Source organism: Trachinotus anak, unplaced genomic scaffold, assembly GCF_046630095.1.
Source record: "Trachinotus anak isolate AG129_WGS33_773 ecotype Australia unplaced genomic scaffold, CSIRO_AGI_Tana_v1 ptg000012l, whole genome shotgun sequence".
Taxonomy (NCBI): domain Eukaryota; kingdom Metazoa; phylum Chordata; class Actinopteri; order Carangiformes; family Carangidae; genus Trachinotus; species Trachinotus anak.
In genome coordinates this window covers 20,397,068-20,409,071 of record NW_027273863.1, presented here as the reverse complement: position 1 = coordinate 20,409,071, position 12,004 = coordinate 20,397,068, and the positions used below count along the sequence as shown (strand labels likewise).

General features: G+C 40.5%; 1 protein-coding gene across 4 annotated transcripts in view; it reads left to right on the top strand.

Moving 5' to 3' along the window:
• Positions 1 to 12,004, top strand: part of LOC139628823 (telomerase protein component 1-like) — a 30,327-nt gene that overhangs the window by 16,516 nt on the left and 1,807 nt on the right. For all 4 annotated transcript variants that reach the window (XM_071490902.1, XM_071490899.1, XM_071490900.1 and 1 more), the window contains exons 31-55: positions 64 to 152; positions 659 to 773; positions 936 to 962; positions 1,047 to 1,257; positions 1,370 to 1,490; positions 2,107 to 2,231; positions 2,367 to 2,466; positions 2,780 to 2,935; positions 3,129 to 3,341; positions 3,489 to 3,545; positions 3,976 to 4,102; positions 4,612 to 4,863; positions 5,043 to 5,194; positions 6,017 to 6,124; positions 6,258 to 6,362; positions 6,575 to 6,698; positions 6,820 to 6,905; positions 7,191 to 7,317; positions 7,553 to 7,683; positions 7,779 to 7,900; positions 8,934 to 9,074; positions 9,609 to 9,708; positions 10,064 to 10,181; positions 10,633 to 10,715; positions 11,090 to 11,194. In XM_071490902.1, coding sequence (XP_071347003.1) covers positions 64 to 152; positions 659 to 773; positions 936 to 962; positions 1,047 to 1,257; positions 1,370 to 1,490; positions 2,107 to 2,231; positions 2,367 to 2,466; positions 2,780 to 2,935; positions 3,129 to 3,341; positions 3,489 to 3,545; positions 3,976 to 4,102; positions 4,612 to 4,863; positions 5,043 to 5,194; positions 6,017 to 6,124; positions 6,258 to 6,362; positions 6,575 to 6,698; positions 6,820 to 6,905; positions 7,191 to 7,317; positions 7,553 to 7,683; positions 7,779 to 7,900; positions 8,934 to 9,074; positions 9,609 to 9,708; positions 10,064 to 10,181; positions 10,633 to 10,715; positions 11,090 to 11,194 — 3,095 coding nt within the window. The remainder of the gene's footprint in view (positions 1 to 63; positions 153 to 658; positions 774 to 935; positions 963 to 1,046; positions 1,258 to 1,369; positions 1,491 to 2,106; positions 2,232 to 2,366; positions 2,467 to 2,779; positions 2,936 to 3,128; positions 3,342 to 3,488; positions 3,546 to 3,975; positions 4,103 to 4,611; positions 4,864 to 5,042; positions 5,195 to 6,016; positions 6,125 to 6,257; positions 6,363 to 6,574; positions 6,699 to 6,819; positions 6,906 to 7,190; positions 7,318 to 7,552; positions 7,684 to 7,778; positions 7,901 to 8,933; positions 9,075 to 9,608; positions 9,709 to 10,063; positions 10,182 to 10,632; positions 10,716 to 11,089; positions 11,195 to 12,004) is intronic.

The window sequence follows — 12,004 nt, the reverse complement described above, 5'->3', positions numbered from 1 at the left end:
GTTCGTCTCTGACGCTCAGAGTAGGTCTCTGTGGCCCGTTCTACACTCTGTCTCTGTTCACAGCTCATCTGTGGGCACTGGCTGACCCCCAGGGAACAGACACCTTCCTCCACTGTGAGGCCAGCACTGTTATGCACCTGCCCTCCAACCTGGTTAGTCACCGTCTATCACCACTCACTACACAAATACACAGCATGAACAATAGTGCTTCGATATCAATTAACAAACTAAGGTATAAACCTCTGGTGATACAGCGAACAAGCACCTTACATGTGTTCACTAATACACTCTCATCAGTCTGAGAAGGAAGAGGAAATCCATTATGGTGTTGGTCGGTTGATTTAACTGCAACGTTTCAGTCAGAGTAGATCTTGATTTAATTATATGTTCAACTGAAACATACCTGCCCATTTTTACTCTGCTTCCTTTTTCTAGTTTGTTAGTTGGTGCTTATCTGTCATGAAGCCTTTACAGTGTTTATCACTTGACAAAGTTTTGTGAAAGCTTGCAGTGAATTCAGATTAAAGCTGTAATGATGTGCTCAGTGCAAATTCAGGAAAATTAGCTTGTACAGAGAAATGTTGTAGATCCAAAGAAATCCTCTAGGGAACTTAGTTTAGATTTTAACCCCTTGATGGTTCTCTACGGCTTTGGTCAGATCCAGAGTGTCCAGCTGGAGGCGCTCCATTCCCTGCTCTCCAGCTACTATTTCCTGTATGCTAACGTCCGCCATGGCCTCTTGCACCACCTCCTGGAGACCTACAGCTTGTACGGTGAGTGTGCATGATGATACTGCACGATTAATGTGGTATTTCCCTTCTTTCACACGTTCTCTTGTTTGCAACTACATGAATTTAAAATTATTGCAAGGTCGGGTTGACAAAAATAAATAAATCCTATTGATTGTATCCTGTGAAATGCTGTTTTTCCTGCAGATAAGAAGCATAAGTCTGCACCCTCATGTAAGTGCTTTAAATACATTTAACCCCAAAATTCCTGCCAAATGTGTTTTAGTCGTCATGCAAGTTTCCGTGTTGTCCTCTCAGTTGGCCTCCAGGACCGTCTGCAGGACTGCCGGAGTTTCCTGCAGCGTCACGCCCCCCTGCTCTCCTCCTGGCCGCCTCTTTTCATTCAGCAGGCCCTCAACGAGCCTCCGGAGACGTCCGCTCACACCTGGGCGCAAGGCCTGGTGGGAAAAGGAGGGGTCCGGGTAGTTGAGTGGTTAAACAACAAAGATCAGATAGTTCAAGAGACCAGGTAAGTGTCCATGTCTGTTAAAAGAAAAGAAATTGACGTTGTGTGCACTGAAAATTCATTTACTTTAGTGTTAGATATTGATTTACATGTATATGTGTGTGTTTCGCTGCAGTGAGCTGGTGTCGACCTTCTCCTCTGAACCCACCTGTGTGGTTGTGAGTCCGGATGGAGAGCTGATGGTGGTTGGTACTGGACAGGGAACGCTGCATTTCATCAACACACAGACGGGACAGGTACGAACACACTTTAACTCCAGGATGTGGGGTTTTATGGATCATTATTTTCCAATAGTAATGTAGTTTTTTTTATTTTGCCTCTCCTCTTCATCCTGTCACTTTTTCATCATGTCACACAATTAGTCGACTTACAGACTGACTGGATGGTTTGTATTCATGGTTCATGATTCATTTGCTGACTAGTTGTTCACACGTTAACACACTGTTCACGTTCAAAATCAGCTATAATCAGCTGTTTTCATGCACTGTAGTGACCTGGTCACTGTAAAAGCAGGTCATCAGTCAGGTTTCTCCCCTCCCTCGTCCTTTTCTTTCCCTTGAATCCTCCTGCGTTGCTCAACCTGTCTGAAGTCTTTTTTCATGCACATGCACACATGTAAAATTGTCTCTGTCCAGGAGAAATCTAGCTGGGTTTCTCTACCATTATTACAGAAATCAGGTTTCATGTATGAATGAAATTTAAAAAATCTGATAACCAGAGAATTGAATTCTAGAACATGAACACTCTAAATGTCAGTATGTCATGTTGAACATCTGAGCTAAATCAAATTGTCACAGTTGAGAAAAAAGCTGCAAAAATGTCTAATATTGACTTTGTCGTGGCTGAGAACAGACGGTGAAGTCTCTGGTGAGCAGCTGTGACGGCATCTCGAGCGTCGTCTTCCTGAAAGACGGACGTCTCGTTACAACCTCCTTTGACGGACGAATAGAAATGTGGGATGTTGGGAATGGCTGCAGGTGAGAGGACAGAGAATCAGCAACACATCTCGGACTGTACAAATCCCACAGTCCTGTTGGGTTTGTGTTTTTCTTCAGAAACACAACAGGTTACTGATGTTTGCATGAACTGGCTTGTGTTTCCTCTCCCTGCAGGACTGCTCTCATTGAAGGCCACACTAATAAAATAACAGCAAGTGATGTCACTGCAGACCATAAGCACCTTGCCACTGTGTCTCTGGACTTCATGCTGAAAGTTAGTCTCAAACAAATCAGATTCATCTTTATTTGTTGTTTTGTGCAGTTTGTTTTTTTGTTGACATTGTGGGTTTTTTTTATGTTTATCCTGTCATTTGGAAAATTGTTATTTAGTTAGTTATTATTTGTGATTTTAAATAGCTGTTAATCTTTTTTTAACTTTGATGAAGCTAATGCAGATCAAAATATTATTATAGAATTTATCGCTATTAAATTTCACTGTCCACAATTATTAAATTGTACATGTTACTGAAACAGTCAATGCTGTCCATCCTTGATTTATATTGTCTGGATATTATTCTGCTCTTCAGGTGTGGTCCTCTACCAAAGGTCATGAGGTATCAGCCCTGCCCAGCTCCAGCCCTTTGAACTGTGTGACCTTTGACCCCGAGGGTCACCTGCTGGCTGCTGGTTGCTGGAATGGGAACGTGATCGTGTGGAACTGGCTCCAGAATAAAACTCAGACGGTGAGTTACAGTGAGGAGAGACCGAGGAAACGCTCCACGTGCCTCGCACAGGGAGCTCAGGTTCACTCGATGTTCACTCTTTCAAATTAAAGCATTTAATCTTGAAATAAAGTAAAATGTTGTGGGGTCATTATCAGCATGTTTTTTTCTTTTTTAAATAAAACCACTGTTTCTCCCCTGTGTGTTTCCTCAGCCCCTGTCTGGTCACCAGCACTCAGTACGCAGTCTCTCCTTCTCCTCCTCTTCCTCCATGCTCTGCTCTGGCTCTGTGTCTGGAGAGGTCAGGGTGTGGTCGGTGCCCACCTCCACCTGCCTCGGATGTTTCCAGGCTCACTGCGGAGCCACAGAGGTCCTCACTTTCCTGGATGAAGGAGCTATGTTGCTCAGCGGCGGCTCAGACTCCACGGTGAGACATCGCTGTGTGCACGTACAAAAAAATAAACTTAAATCTGCAGGTCAGGACAACTGCACCTGTTTCCTCTTAAGAGCACATTCTCACTTATTTTTGAAATGAATCATATTTTTCTTTCTGTCTTATTTTCATGTAAAACAGCTCCAGCTCTGGTCAGGAGGACTTGGACGTTCAGTCACTGCATTAAAATGTGACACAGTAAGTTCTGATTTCTCTTTTATGCATGATTCATCAGTCATCTAGCTCGTCTCAATCCATATTAGCTGTCTTTCATGTCATAGTGCGTGTGTGTGTGTGTGTGTGTGTGTGTGTGTGTGTGTGTGTGTGTGTGTGTGTGTATAAGTGAACAGTTGATTGAAAAGAAGATAGATGCCACATTGTGAAGAACTATTGTCTACTGCTGTAATTGGTATGAGTGCTCCAGAAATTAGGTGCAAGTCAAGTCACATATTGAAGAAAAGACTTCATTACCAATGTTTTGTTGTATTAGAATCTAACAAGAGGATAATAAATCATTTGTGAGCAGCTGAAGAGACTAGAAACAGTTTCACATACTGAATAATGAACGACCTGTGCAGTATTTTTCTTTTTTTCTCTTCATATTCCTTTAAATATGTGTGCGTTTCAGTGTGAACAGGAGCCTCCTCAGAAGTCAGTAAACTCGGCCCCTGCTGCTCTGTGTGTGGCTGTAAACGGAGACTATGCTGCTGTGGGATACCACGGCGAAGGAATCAAAAACTTCAGTCTTGAGACAGGTGTGTGTTCACACTACGAGCCTGGAGAAATCACACTTCATCCCTGGAAGACAACAACATCTGTTCTTCAAGCGTGTTTTATACAGAAATTTACTCTCTTTCTTACCAAAAGAGAAAATTATAGTTCGTCAAATATTGGGTTTTCTAAGGTTTATACCAAAATAAACCAAGGATATAAAACAGTATGGATGATAGAGGAATAGACAGAATCACAGACATTATATCAAGGATATAAAACAGATACAATAGTAACAAAGCTATAAAATATTGATGACCATATACACTGAATAACGTACTAATATGTTGCATTGACTGGTGCGTACAGTTGAATCTTGAACCTGACTGACTTCATCATAAGTCACCTCCTGTATTTCTTTCCTAACTCACCTATCTTCCTCCACTCTGTATTAATCTTGCACAAAATTAAGATAATGTACCTTTTAAAAAAAATCCCTAAATAGATCTGGTGGATAAAGAAACTATAAATGATTTTTTTTTTTTAATTGTAGGTGAGATGACTTGGGCCTCCAGCGACTATAACACGTCCATCCTGTGCCTGTTGTGGGTTGTTCTGGACGCAGAACAGACCGAACCTGAGCTGCTGGTGTCTGGAGGAAGCGACAAACGTCTGAGGGTGTGGAAGAGAGAGGAGGGGGAGGAGGGGATGAAAGGGCGCCTGAAAGCGTGTGGAAAGTTTGCTGCGCAGCGAGGCGCCATCCTGGCACTGGCACAGAGCTCCACTTACCTGGCGACAGCTTCAGGTCAGTGTTAGTGACGGTGAAGTAAAAAACACAAACAGGTGTTTTAAAGAATGTCCTGGAATACGTTTTCACATGGTGCCAGACAGCGTAATATATTTCTCAAGCTGCTTTTGCCAGCCTCCTTCTTTCTACTAGTAAATGTTTTATTATTTGCTCGTCTGCATTTCCCTTTGGATTAGATGACTTCACCATTGTCTTGTGGTTGTTGAGCGAGCTGACCCTTGACCCCTCTCTTGAGCCTCATGCGCTGCTGAGGGGCCACAGTGGAGGAGTCACCTGTCTGGCTTTCAGCCCTGATGGTGGACAGCTACTCTCCGGTGGAAAAGATCAGGTAGAATTATTCCGAATTTTGTGGATCTTAATCTTCAATTTATATTTATATTAGTTCAACTGTTTCTGTGCAGGGATGTGATGCTGGGTGTAACTTACCTGCTACATCGTATGAGGAGTTCACTCAAGTTCAGTCTTTAATTCAGTGTTTTGCCGTATGACTTTGCACCTACATTGAGAAAGGCCTCCCAGTGATGTAGGACATATATCGTGTATCCAGTAGTTAAAGGTTTGAAATGATAAATATTTGTGGATTCATCATAATTTTTTCCATTTTACATGGAAAAAAAAAACACGAGACACAGATTATTGTTTAAAGTAGAGTATTTTTAAGGAGTCATATTTATCGTCAGATCTTTAAAGCTGTAGCCTTTAGCACTTTCTAGCTTTTCCAGAGCTTTTGATTGCATCTCATGGCCTTCTTCAGTGAATGAGCCTTTCTCACATACAACTACCTGTTCTCACGTACCTAAAGTTCTCTACACGAGTCTGACGAGTACAATGAATTTCATTCTCTGAGGAAGGCTGTGAGATAAGCTCGAAAGTACCACAAAAGGCTTGAATAAGTTTAGAACAGCTTTTTATAAAAGGTATTAATCCTAAACTTTAGAGATTTTGCTTGATTCAGGACATAAATAAAAAAAAAAGTATGATTAACACATTTCCTAAATTGTTGCCAATACATTTTCTGTGGTGTCAAAAATAACATTTTTGACCTTAAGTTACATTTTAAAGGGGAAAATACTGAATGCGCATCATTTTCCAGACATGCTGGACATAAACCACTGTGTCAGACTTGGTGCCAACTGCGTCTTTGTTTCAGGCCCTGATGGTGTGGGACGTGAATTCGTCTCCTGCTGCTCTTTCGAAGGCGCTCCCTCACTCTCACAGAGACTGGATCACCGGCTGTGTTTGGACTCCAGACTGTGTGGTGAGTCTTCGTCATTGTCCTTCACGGGTGTTGTCAAGAAATGTAACTAACCTGAGCTACAGGTCATTCCCCATATATAAAGCTATTAACCTGCAGAAACTTGTCTTCATCAGCCTCCATCTGTCTCTTCCAGATTAGCTCCTCAAACGATGGGAGGCTTTGTTTGTGGGATCTGCAGACGGGACAGTGTCTCAGGGAAATCTCCTGGAGGAGTCCTCTTACCTCTGTCTGCTGTCTGGTGAGAGGATCATTCATCTGTCTCTCAGAAAATAAACACATCTTGTTTTCCTTCCCGCCTGAAAAACTTTTTAACAGTCAACTGATGTGTCGGTGGAGTTCCATCGACTGTGTACAGAGCAGGAATTTAAGCGTTTTGTCTTTGTCTTTCAATGCATTTGTATTTGCATTTGGCTTCTGTGTTGACTTGCTGTTTGTTATTCCTTTGTGCAGGGACAGTATGTGATGGCCGGCTGTGCAGAGGGAGCGCTGCATGTGTGGAAATGGGAAACCAACATCGAAATCTGCCACATCACTGCGCACAAGCAGCGGATACACTACTGCTCTCTCCTCACAGGTAACTCTAATAATACAAGTTCTCTCTATCTATTTGTCTCTCTTTCTTTTTCTTTCACACTGAACAATGTCATGTGTCACCAAGCCTCATTTTTATATTAATATTTATTTTCGTTTTTAAGACAAGAACACTGAAGTCAACCCAGAGGAAATGACTGTTTGCACTGCGTCTGATGACGGCACAGTGCAGCTCTGGAAACCGCTACAGGTCTGAATAAAAATAAAAATCCTAATTTGTTAAAATATTTGTCATTATGTTGTGTGTCAGTTGTGTCCTTCTCATTGATGAAGATTAGTCTACAATCAATCGTTTTCTGTGGCCTTTTTGTTCTATTCACACATTCTCTCTGATTCGGTCTCATCTTTAGTTCTGGTCTAGATGCAGAGCAGACGTGACTTCCTAAAGCTTCGTGACCACGATAAAAAGAGTGCTCACTGTCACTTATTTTTCAGTTTTTGCCTCCTCCCTCACATCCTGTATTTTAACGTGCAGATGGAGCACTTCAGCACCTTCCAGGGTCACAGTGGTGGGATTCATGGAGCTGTTTGCAAACAGGGAGTCCCAGAATTCCTCACCGTGTCTGAAGACTGCTCTGTGCGACGCTGGACATGGACGAAAAGTAATACTGTAGATTAAGGCACTTTGTAATAGACTTAAGGAAGAAAATGATTCACCCTGAAGGCTTCTCTCCTCTTGGTCTGGCATCAGTCACTTTATTTTGTTTTTGCATGTTACTAAAAAATCTCCTGATCACATAAGAAAAGGATGATAATAAGATTTGTTTTGCAGTTGTTTTGTATGATGTCAGACGTCAAACTGTCATTTCACCTCTGTTCTCTGTCTTTCCTGCTCAGAGAGTCCCCTCTGCCCCTCGGGCCCTGTCACAGCTGTGTGCTTCTCCCAGACAGACGACTTGTGTCTCGTTGGTTATACATCTGGTTTGCTGGAGTTGTGGCAGCGCAACACAGTGGTTGGCCACAAGCAGGTGAAGAAACGCACAAGAATGAACGTTTCTACTGGGCTCGCGGGTGTTTGTGTAATGACGTGGTGTGTCTGTTTGTTTGTTTGTGTGTGTGTCAGGCTGCAGGCAGCGCCGTCACAGCGATCTGCTCCATGCCTCGCGGCCAGTTTGCTGTCAGCTACATGGAATGTCTTGTTGACGTATGGAAGCTGGTGTGGAATCAACAACACAGCACAGCAAGGTAAACAACAACCAAAAAGTCACACCATAAGGTATTTTTTCTTTTTTTTTTATGTTTCTTTTTTTTCACCTTTAAACAATCAGAAGTTATGAGGAAATTCTCATTTAAAATAAAACAAACTTTTATTGACACCAGCATTTATTTACATGTGACAAATTTGACGAGGAGAAACTGCAAAGGCAAACTGAAAGTTGTCGATGTTTACATTAAAATTTTTTTTTTTTTTTCATGAGGAAGATATTTTTTGGATTTCATATCTTAAATTTGCAGGTATTTGCAATGTGAATTACACATTATTTGATTAGTATGTCAAAATCAATACATTATCTCTCAGAACGCCCCCTGACCTAAATTTAAAATGTAATCAGTCTTGGTAGGGATTAATACGTGTATGGATGAGACGCCACATCAGCAGAATGCAGAATACAACCTCACTGTATCCGGCCACAGATTGGCATACCGTACAGTAACTTTGAATAAAACAGTTCAGTATTCCTCGCTTGCCAAAGAGACCTCGTGTCTGTGTAGTGTTTGGGTTCAATAGCATCTTAACAAACCTGATATCAAATCTGCTCATTGAATCTGAGACTTTCTGAACTTTTTGTTTGTTTGTTTAGCTTTACACAATTTGTAATTCACTTCCAAAGTGACACGGGGCAACACAGGTCTTTCAAAAGTCTTCAAATTCAGTTCAGTTATGTTAGTATTTTAAATGTTTTTATATCCAGTTGCAAGCTGCTGAGACATTACACATCTATAAACTAATAGCTATCTCATCTCAAACATTGAATGAACTTCAGTGAATGTAGCCATTTTCTGCCACTTATCCAGGTCCAGGTCATATTGATTTAATTAATTAGATCATTAGGAATAATGGTGATTTAATGCTGGGAAGTACTAAAAAATATCATGTAGTAATAATAATAATGATAATTGAAGGCCATATCAGCCTGACTGGTTTTCCATCATACTTTCACCTTTGATTCTACACACTAACCAGTCCTGCTTTATCTTGTGTTTGTGTTGCTTCCAGCCTGGTGAAGGTGACCACGTACACAGTGACGACGCCAGTGGTCCACCTCTGCTACTGCTCTGTCCTGATCGGTGTGACCAACGCTGGAGTGATATTGGACATCACGAGTGATGAAGACAACTGGAACCACAAAGTCTCAGAGTAATGCTGCATACTGCACAGCATGTACCAGAACCTCTGTGCAGGTTTTTGTGGGGTTGAGCAGGGTTTGAATGAATCTTTGTCCAGGTTGATTAGGGCTGATTATTAGGATTTGAAGTTTAGAGGAATCTGACTTCTTCCTGAAATGCCTTAAGTTTTTATCATTATGTGAATTTTAGTTTTGAGGAGTGTTAAAGAAGACAAACTCGTTTATTGTAGGGGTGATCAGAAAGTTTTTGAGACTGTCTAGACTATATACGATGATATTCTTTGTAGTAAAAGTATTTTAAATCAAACACAGCCTTATATTATCTACTTATATATCTACTTAGCTGAAACTGATAAATATTGTTCGTTTAATGCACAGTTTAAATTTAATATTTAAGTTTAATTTACACAGCTTCTATTGGCAAACAGGCCTGCTCAGTTCCAGATATTGTGCCACTGGGTTTGTTTTCTTCTACACTGAGAGGTTTTATCTTTAAAAGGTTAGAGTAAAGTTAAAAGCTCCTTTTGTATTTGTCATTTTTGCAGCTGGGAGCACCGAATCAAACTTCTGGGTTTGATTCGTAATGATGAGAAAAGCATGTGGCTGGTGGGCGAACAAGAGAAAGAAGTTAACATCGGCTTCCTTGTGAGTTTTACCAAACCTGCAACTCAATATCCTCAATATCATCGCTTTACATTAAGTATACATTTTCTACAGAAGAAATATTTGAGTATGGCCTTTCTAGGCTTCCATACATTTCACTGTTACTACCATTTTGATGGTGAACTGTACTTGCTCATTATGAGAGTAACAATTAAGGAAACTAAAAAAAGAAAACATTGTATTTTAGTGTAGAAAACAGAATGATATAGAGCTAAGTAAACAAAACTTCTTACATTACAAAGAAAAGTAGCAGTTTTCTTTTTCTTTTGTCCATCTTAGCAGGCACATCATCCTGATTATAGATGAGGTCAAATGACAGTGTCCTCTCTTTCTTCAGTTTACCATGGGCTCCAAAAATTGTTACCTGAATTCAGGTTTCAGTTCACTGAGACTGGAATGTGAGAAGGAGGAGAAGAAGAACAGAAACCCAATAACAGCTATAACTGTGGACAGAGGTACAAACTACGGCTGCAATAACTATTTTCATTACTGATTAAGTTTTGGATTATGTTTCCGATTAATCATTTGGTCTCTAAAACATTGGAAAACAGTGAAAAGTGTCCAACACACTTTCCTCCAAGTTCAAGGTAATGTCATCAAATTACACATTTGGTTCGACCAACGATCCGAAATCCATTATGTTAAATTTACTCACGTAAGAGTAAGAAGTTTGGGTTTTTTTTGTTTTAAAGATGACTTGAATGATTAATTGATTGTTAGAAAAATATGAATTATTATTAAAACTCTAATACAAACATCAACACTGTTTGCACTATAGCTGTTAAAATTACTGCTCTTACTTCAAGCATAGCTGCAGTTACTAGAACTACTGCTACCTCTGTACATGCCGGCTTTTTGTTTATTTGTTTATTACGTGATCATCTAATATGCTGAATGTTCTTTCAGATTTGGTTGTGTGTGGGGACATAAAGGGCAACATGTGGTTTAACCTGGCTGGAGAGGATGTATCATGGAACAACAGAAAACCCGTAAGAGACTCTTTACTCTGACACAGGACAGAAGAGAGAGATTAGTGCATATTTCATATCACGGTGGTGGAAAATAACTAAGAAAAAAAATGTATATTTGCTCAGCTACTGTAATTGAGTACTGCTTTGACAGAATGAGGTAGAATAAATCCTCACATTTGAGAAGGTGGAACCACCAAAATCAATAAATCATTAATTGATTATCAGTATCAATTCTTGTGGATTAATTTTCCTCTTGATTGAATGATAATTTCAGCACTACTTTTAAATGACAGTCTCAGCTATGAAATTTCCCAGGAAAAAAACCACTCTGTCTGTAAACAATAAGCAACTGTCCTTTGTTTTTGACGATGATGATGCTGTTCTGCCTTCAGGCTCACAGTGACAGGATCAGCGTGCTGAGACTCACCAACAGCACCGTCATCTCAGCCTCCTACGACAGGACAGTGAAGCTGTGGGACAGAGTCACCAAGAAACAGGTGCATTAGAGTCTTCAAGGATACGTGTGGTGATGTTCTGTAGTCTTTGTTTCGTCACTGAATCCCATGAAAAGACCAAAACTAACAAAGAACTGATCATAATCACTATTATTGTGTGTGTACCCAAACCAGTAAATATCTTATTCCTCTGTGCTTCAGATAGATAGATAGATAGATAGATAGATAGATAGATAGATAGATAGATGACTTTATTCATCCCCGAAGGGAAATTAGTTTGTTATAGCAGTCTGGTGTATTAGAATACAAAATATACAATAGAAGAGAATACAGAGGTAGACAGAAAGAAATAAAAATACAGAATGGCAGATATAAATAATAATATACTATGTATATGCATATGTAAATGGAAAGTGCAAAAAGATGGATACAAATATTGTATGAATATGATATATAATATCAATATGGTTAGTATTTGGAGTGGAGTGTTGTGATGAAAATTTAGAGTGCAAAGGGTGACAAGTCATCTTGTGTCATCTTGGCTCTGACAGAGGTAGATGAGTTGTACAGTCTGACCACAGTAGGTAGGAACGATTTCCTGTATCGTTCCTTAGAGCAGCGGGGTTGGATGAGTCTGTTGCTGAAACTGCTCTTCAGCTTGTCCAGTGTTTTGTGGAGGGGGTGAGAGGGATTGTCCATGATTGCCAGCAGTTTTGCCAGCATCCTTTCCTGCACCACCTCCTCCAGGGTGACAAGTTTAGAGCCAACAACAGACTCTGCCTTTTTGATGAGTTTGTTCAGTCTGTTGGCGTCCTTTGCCTTGATGCCCGCACCCCAGGACACTGCAGCAAA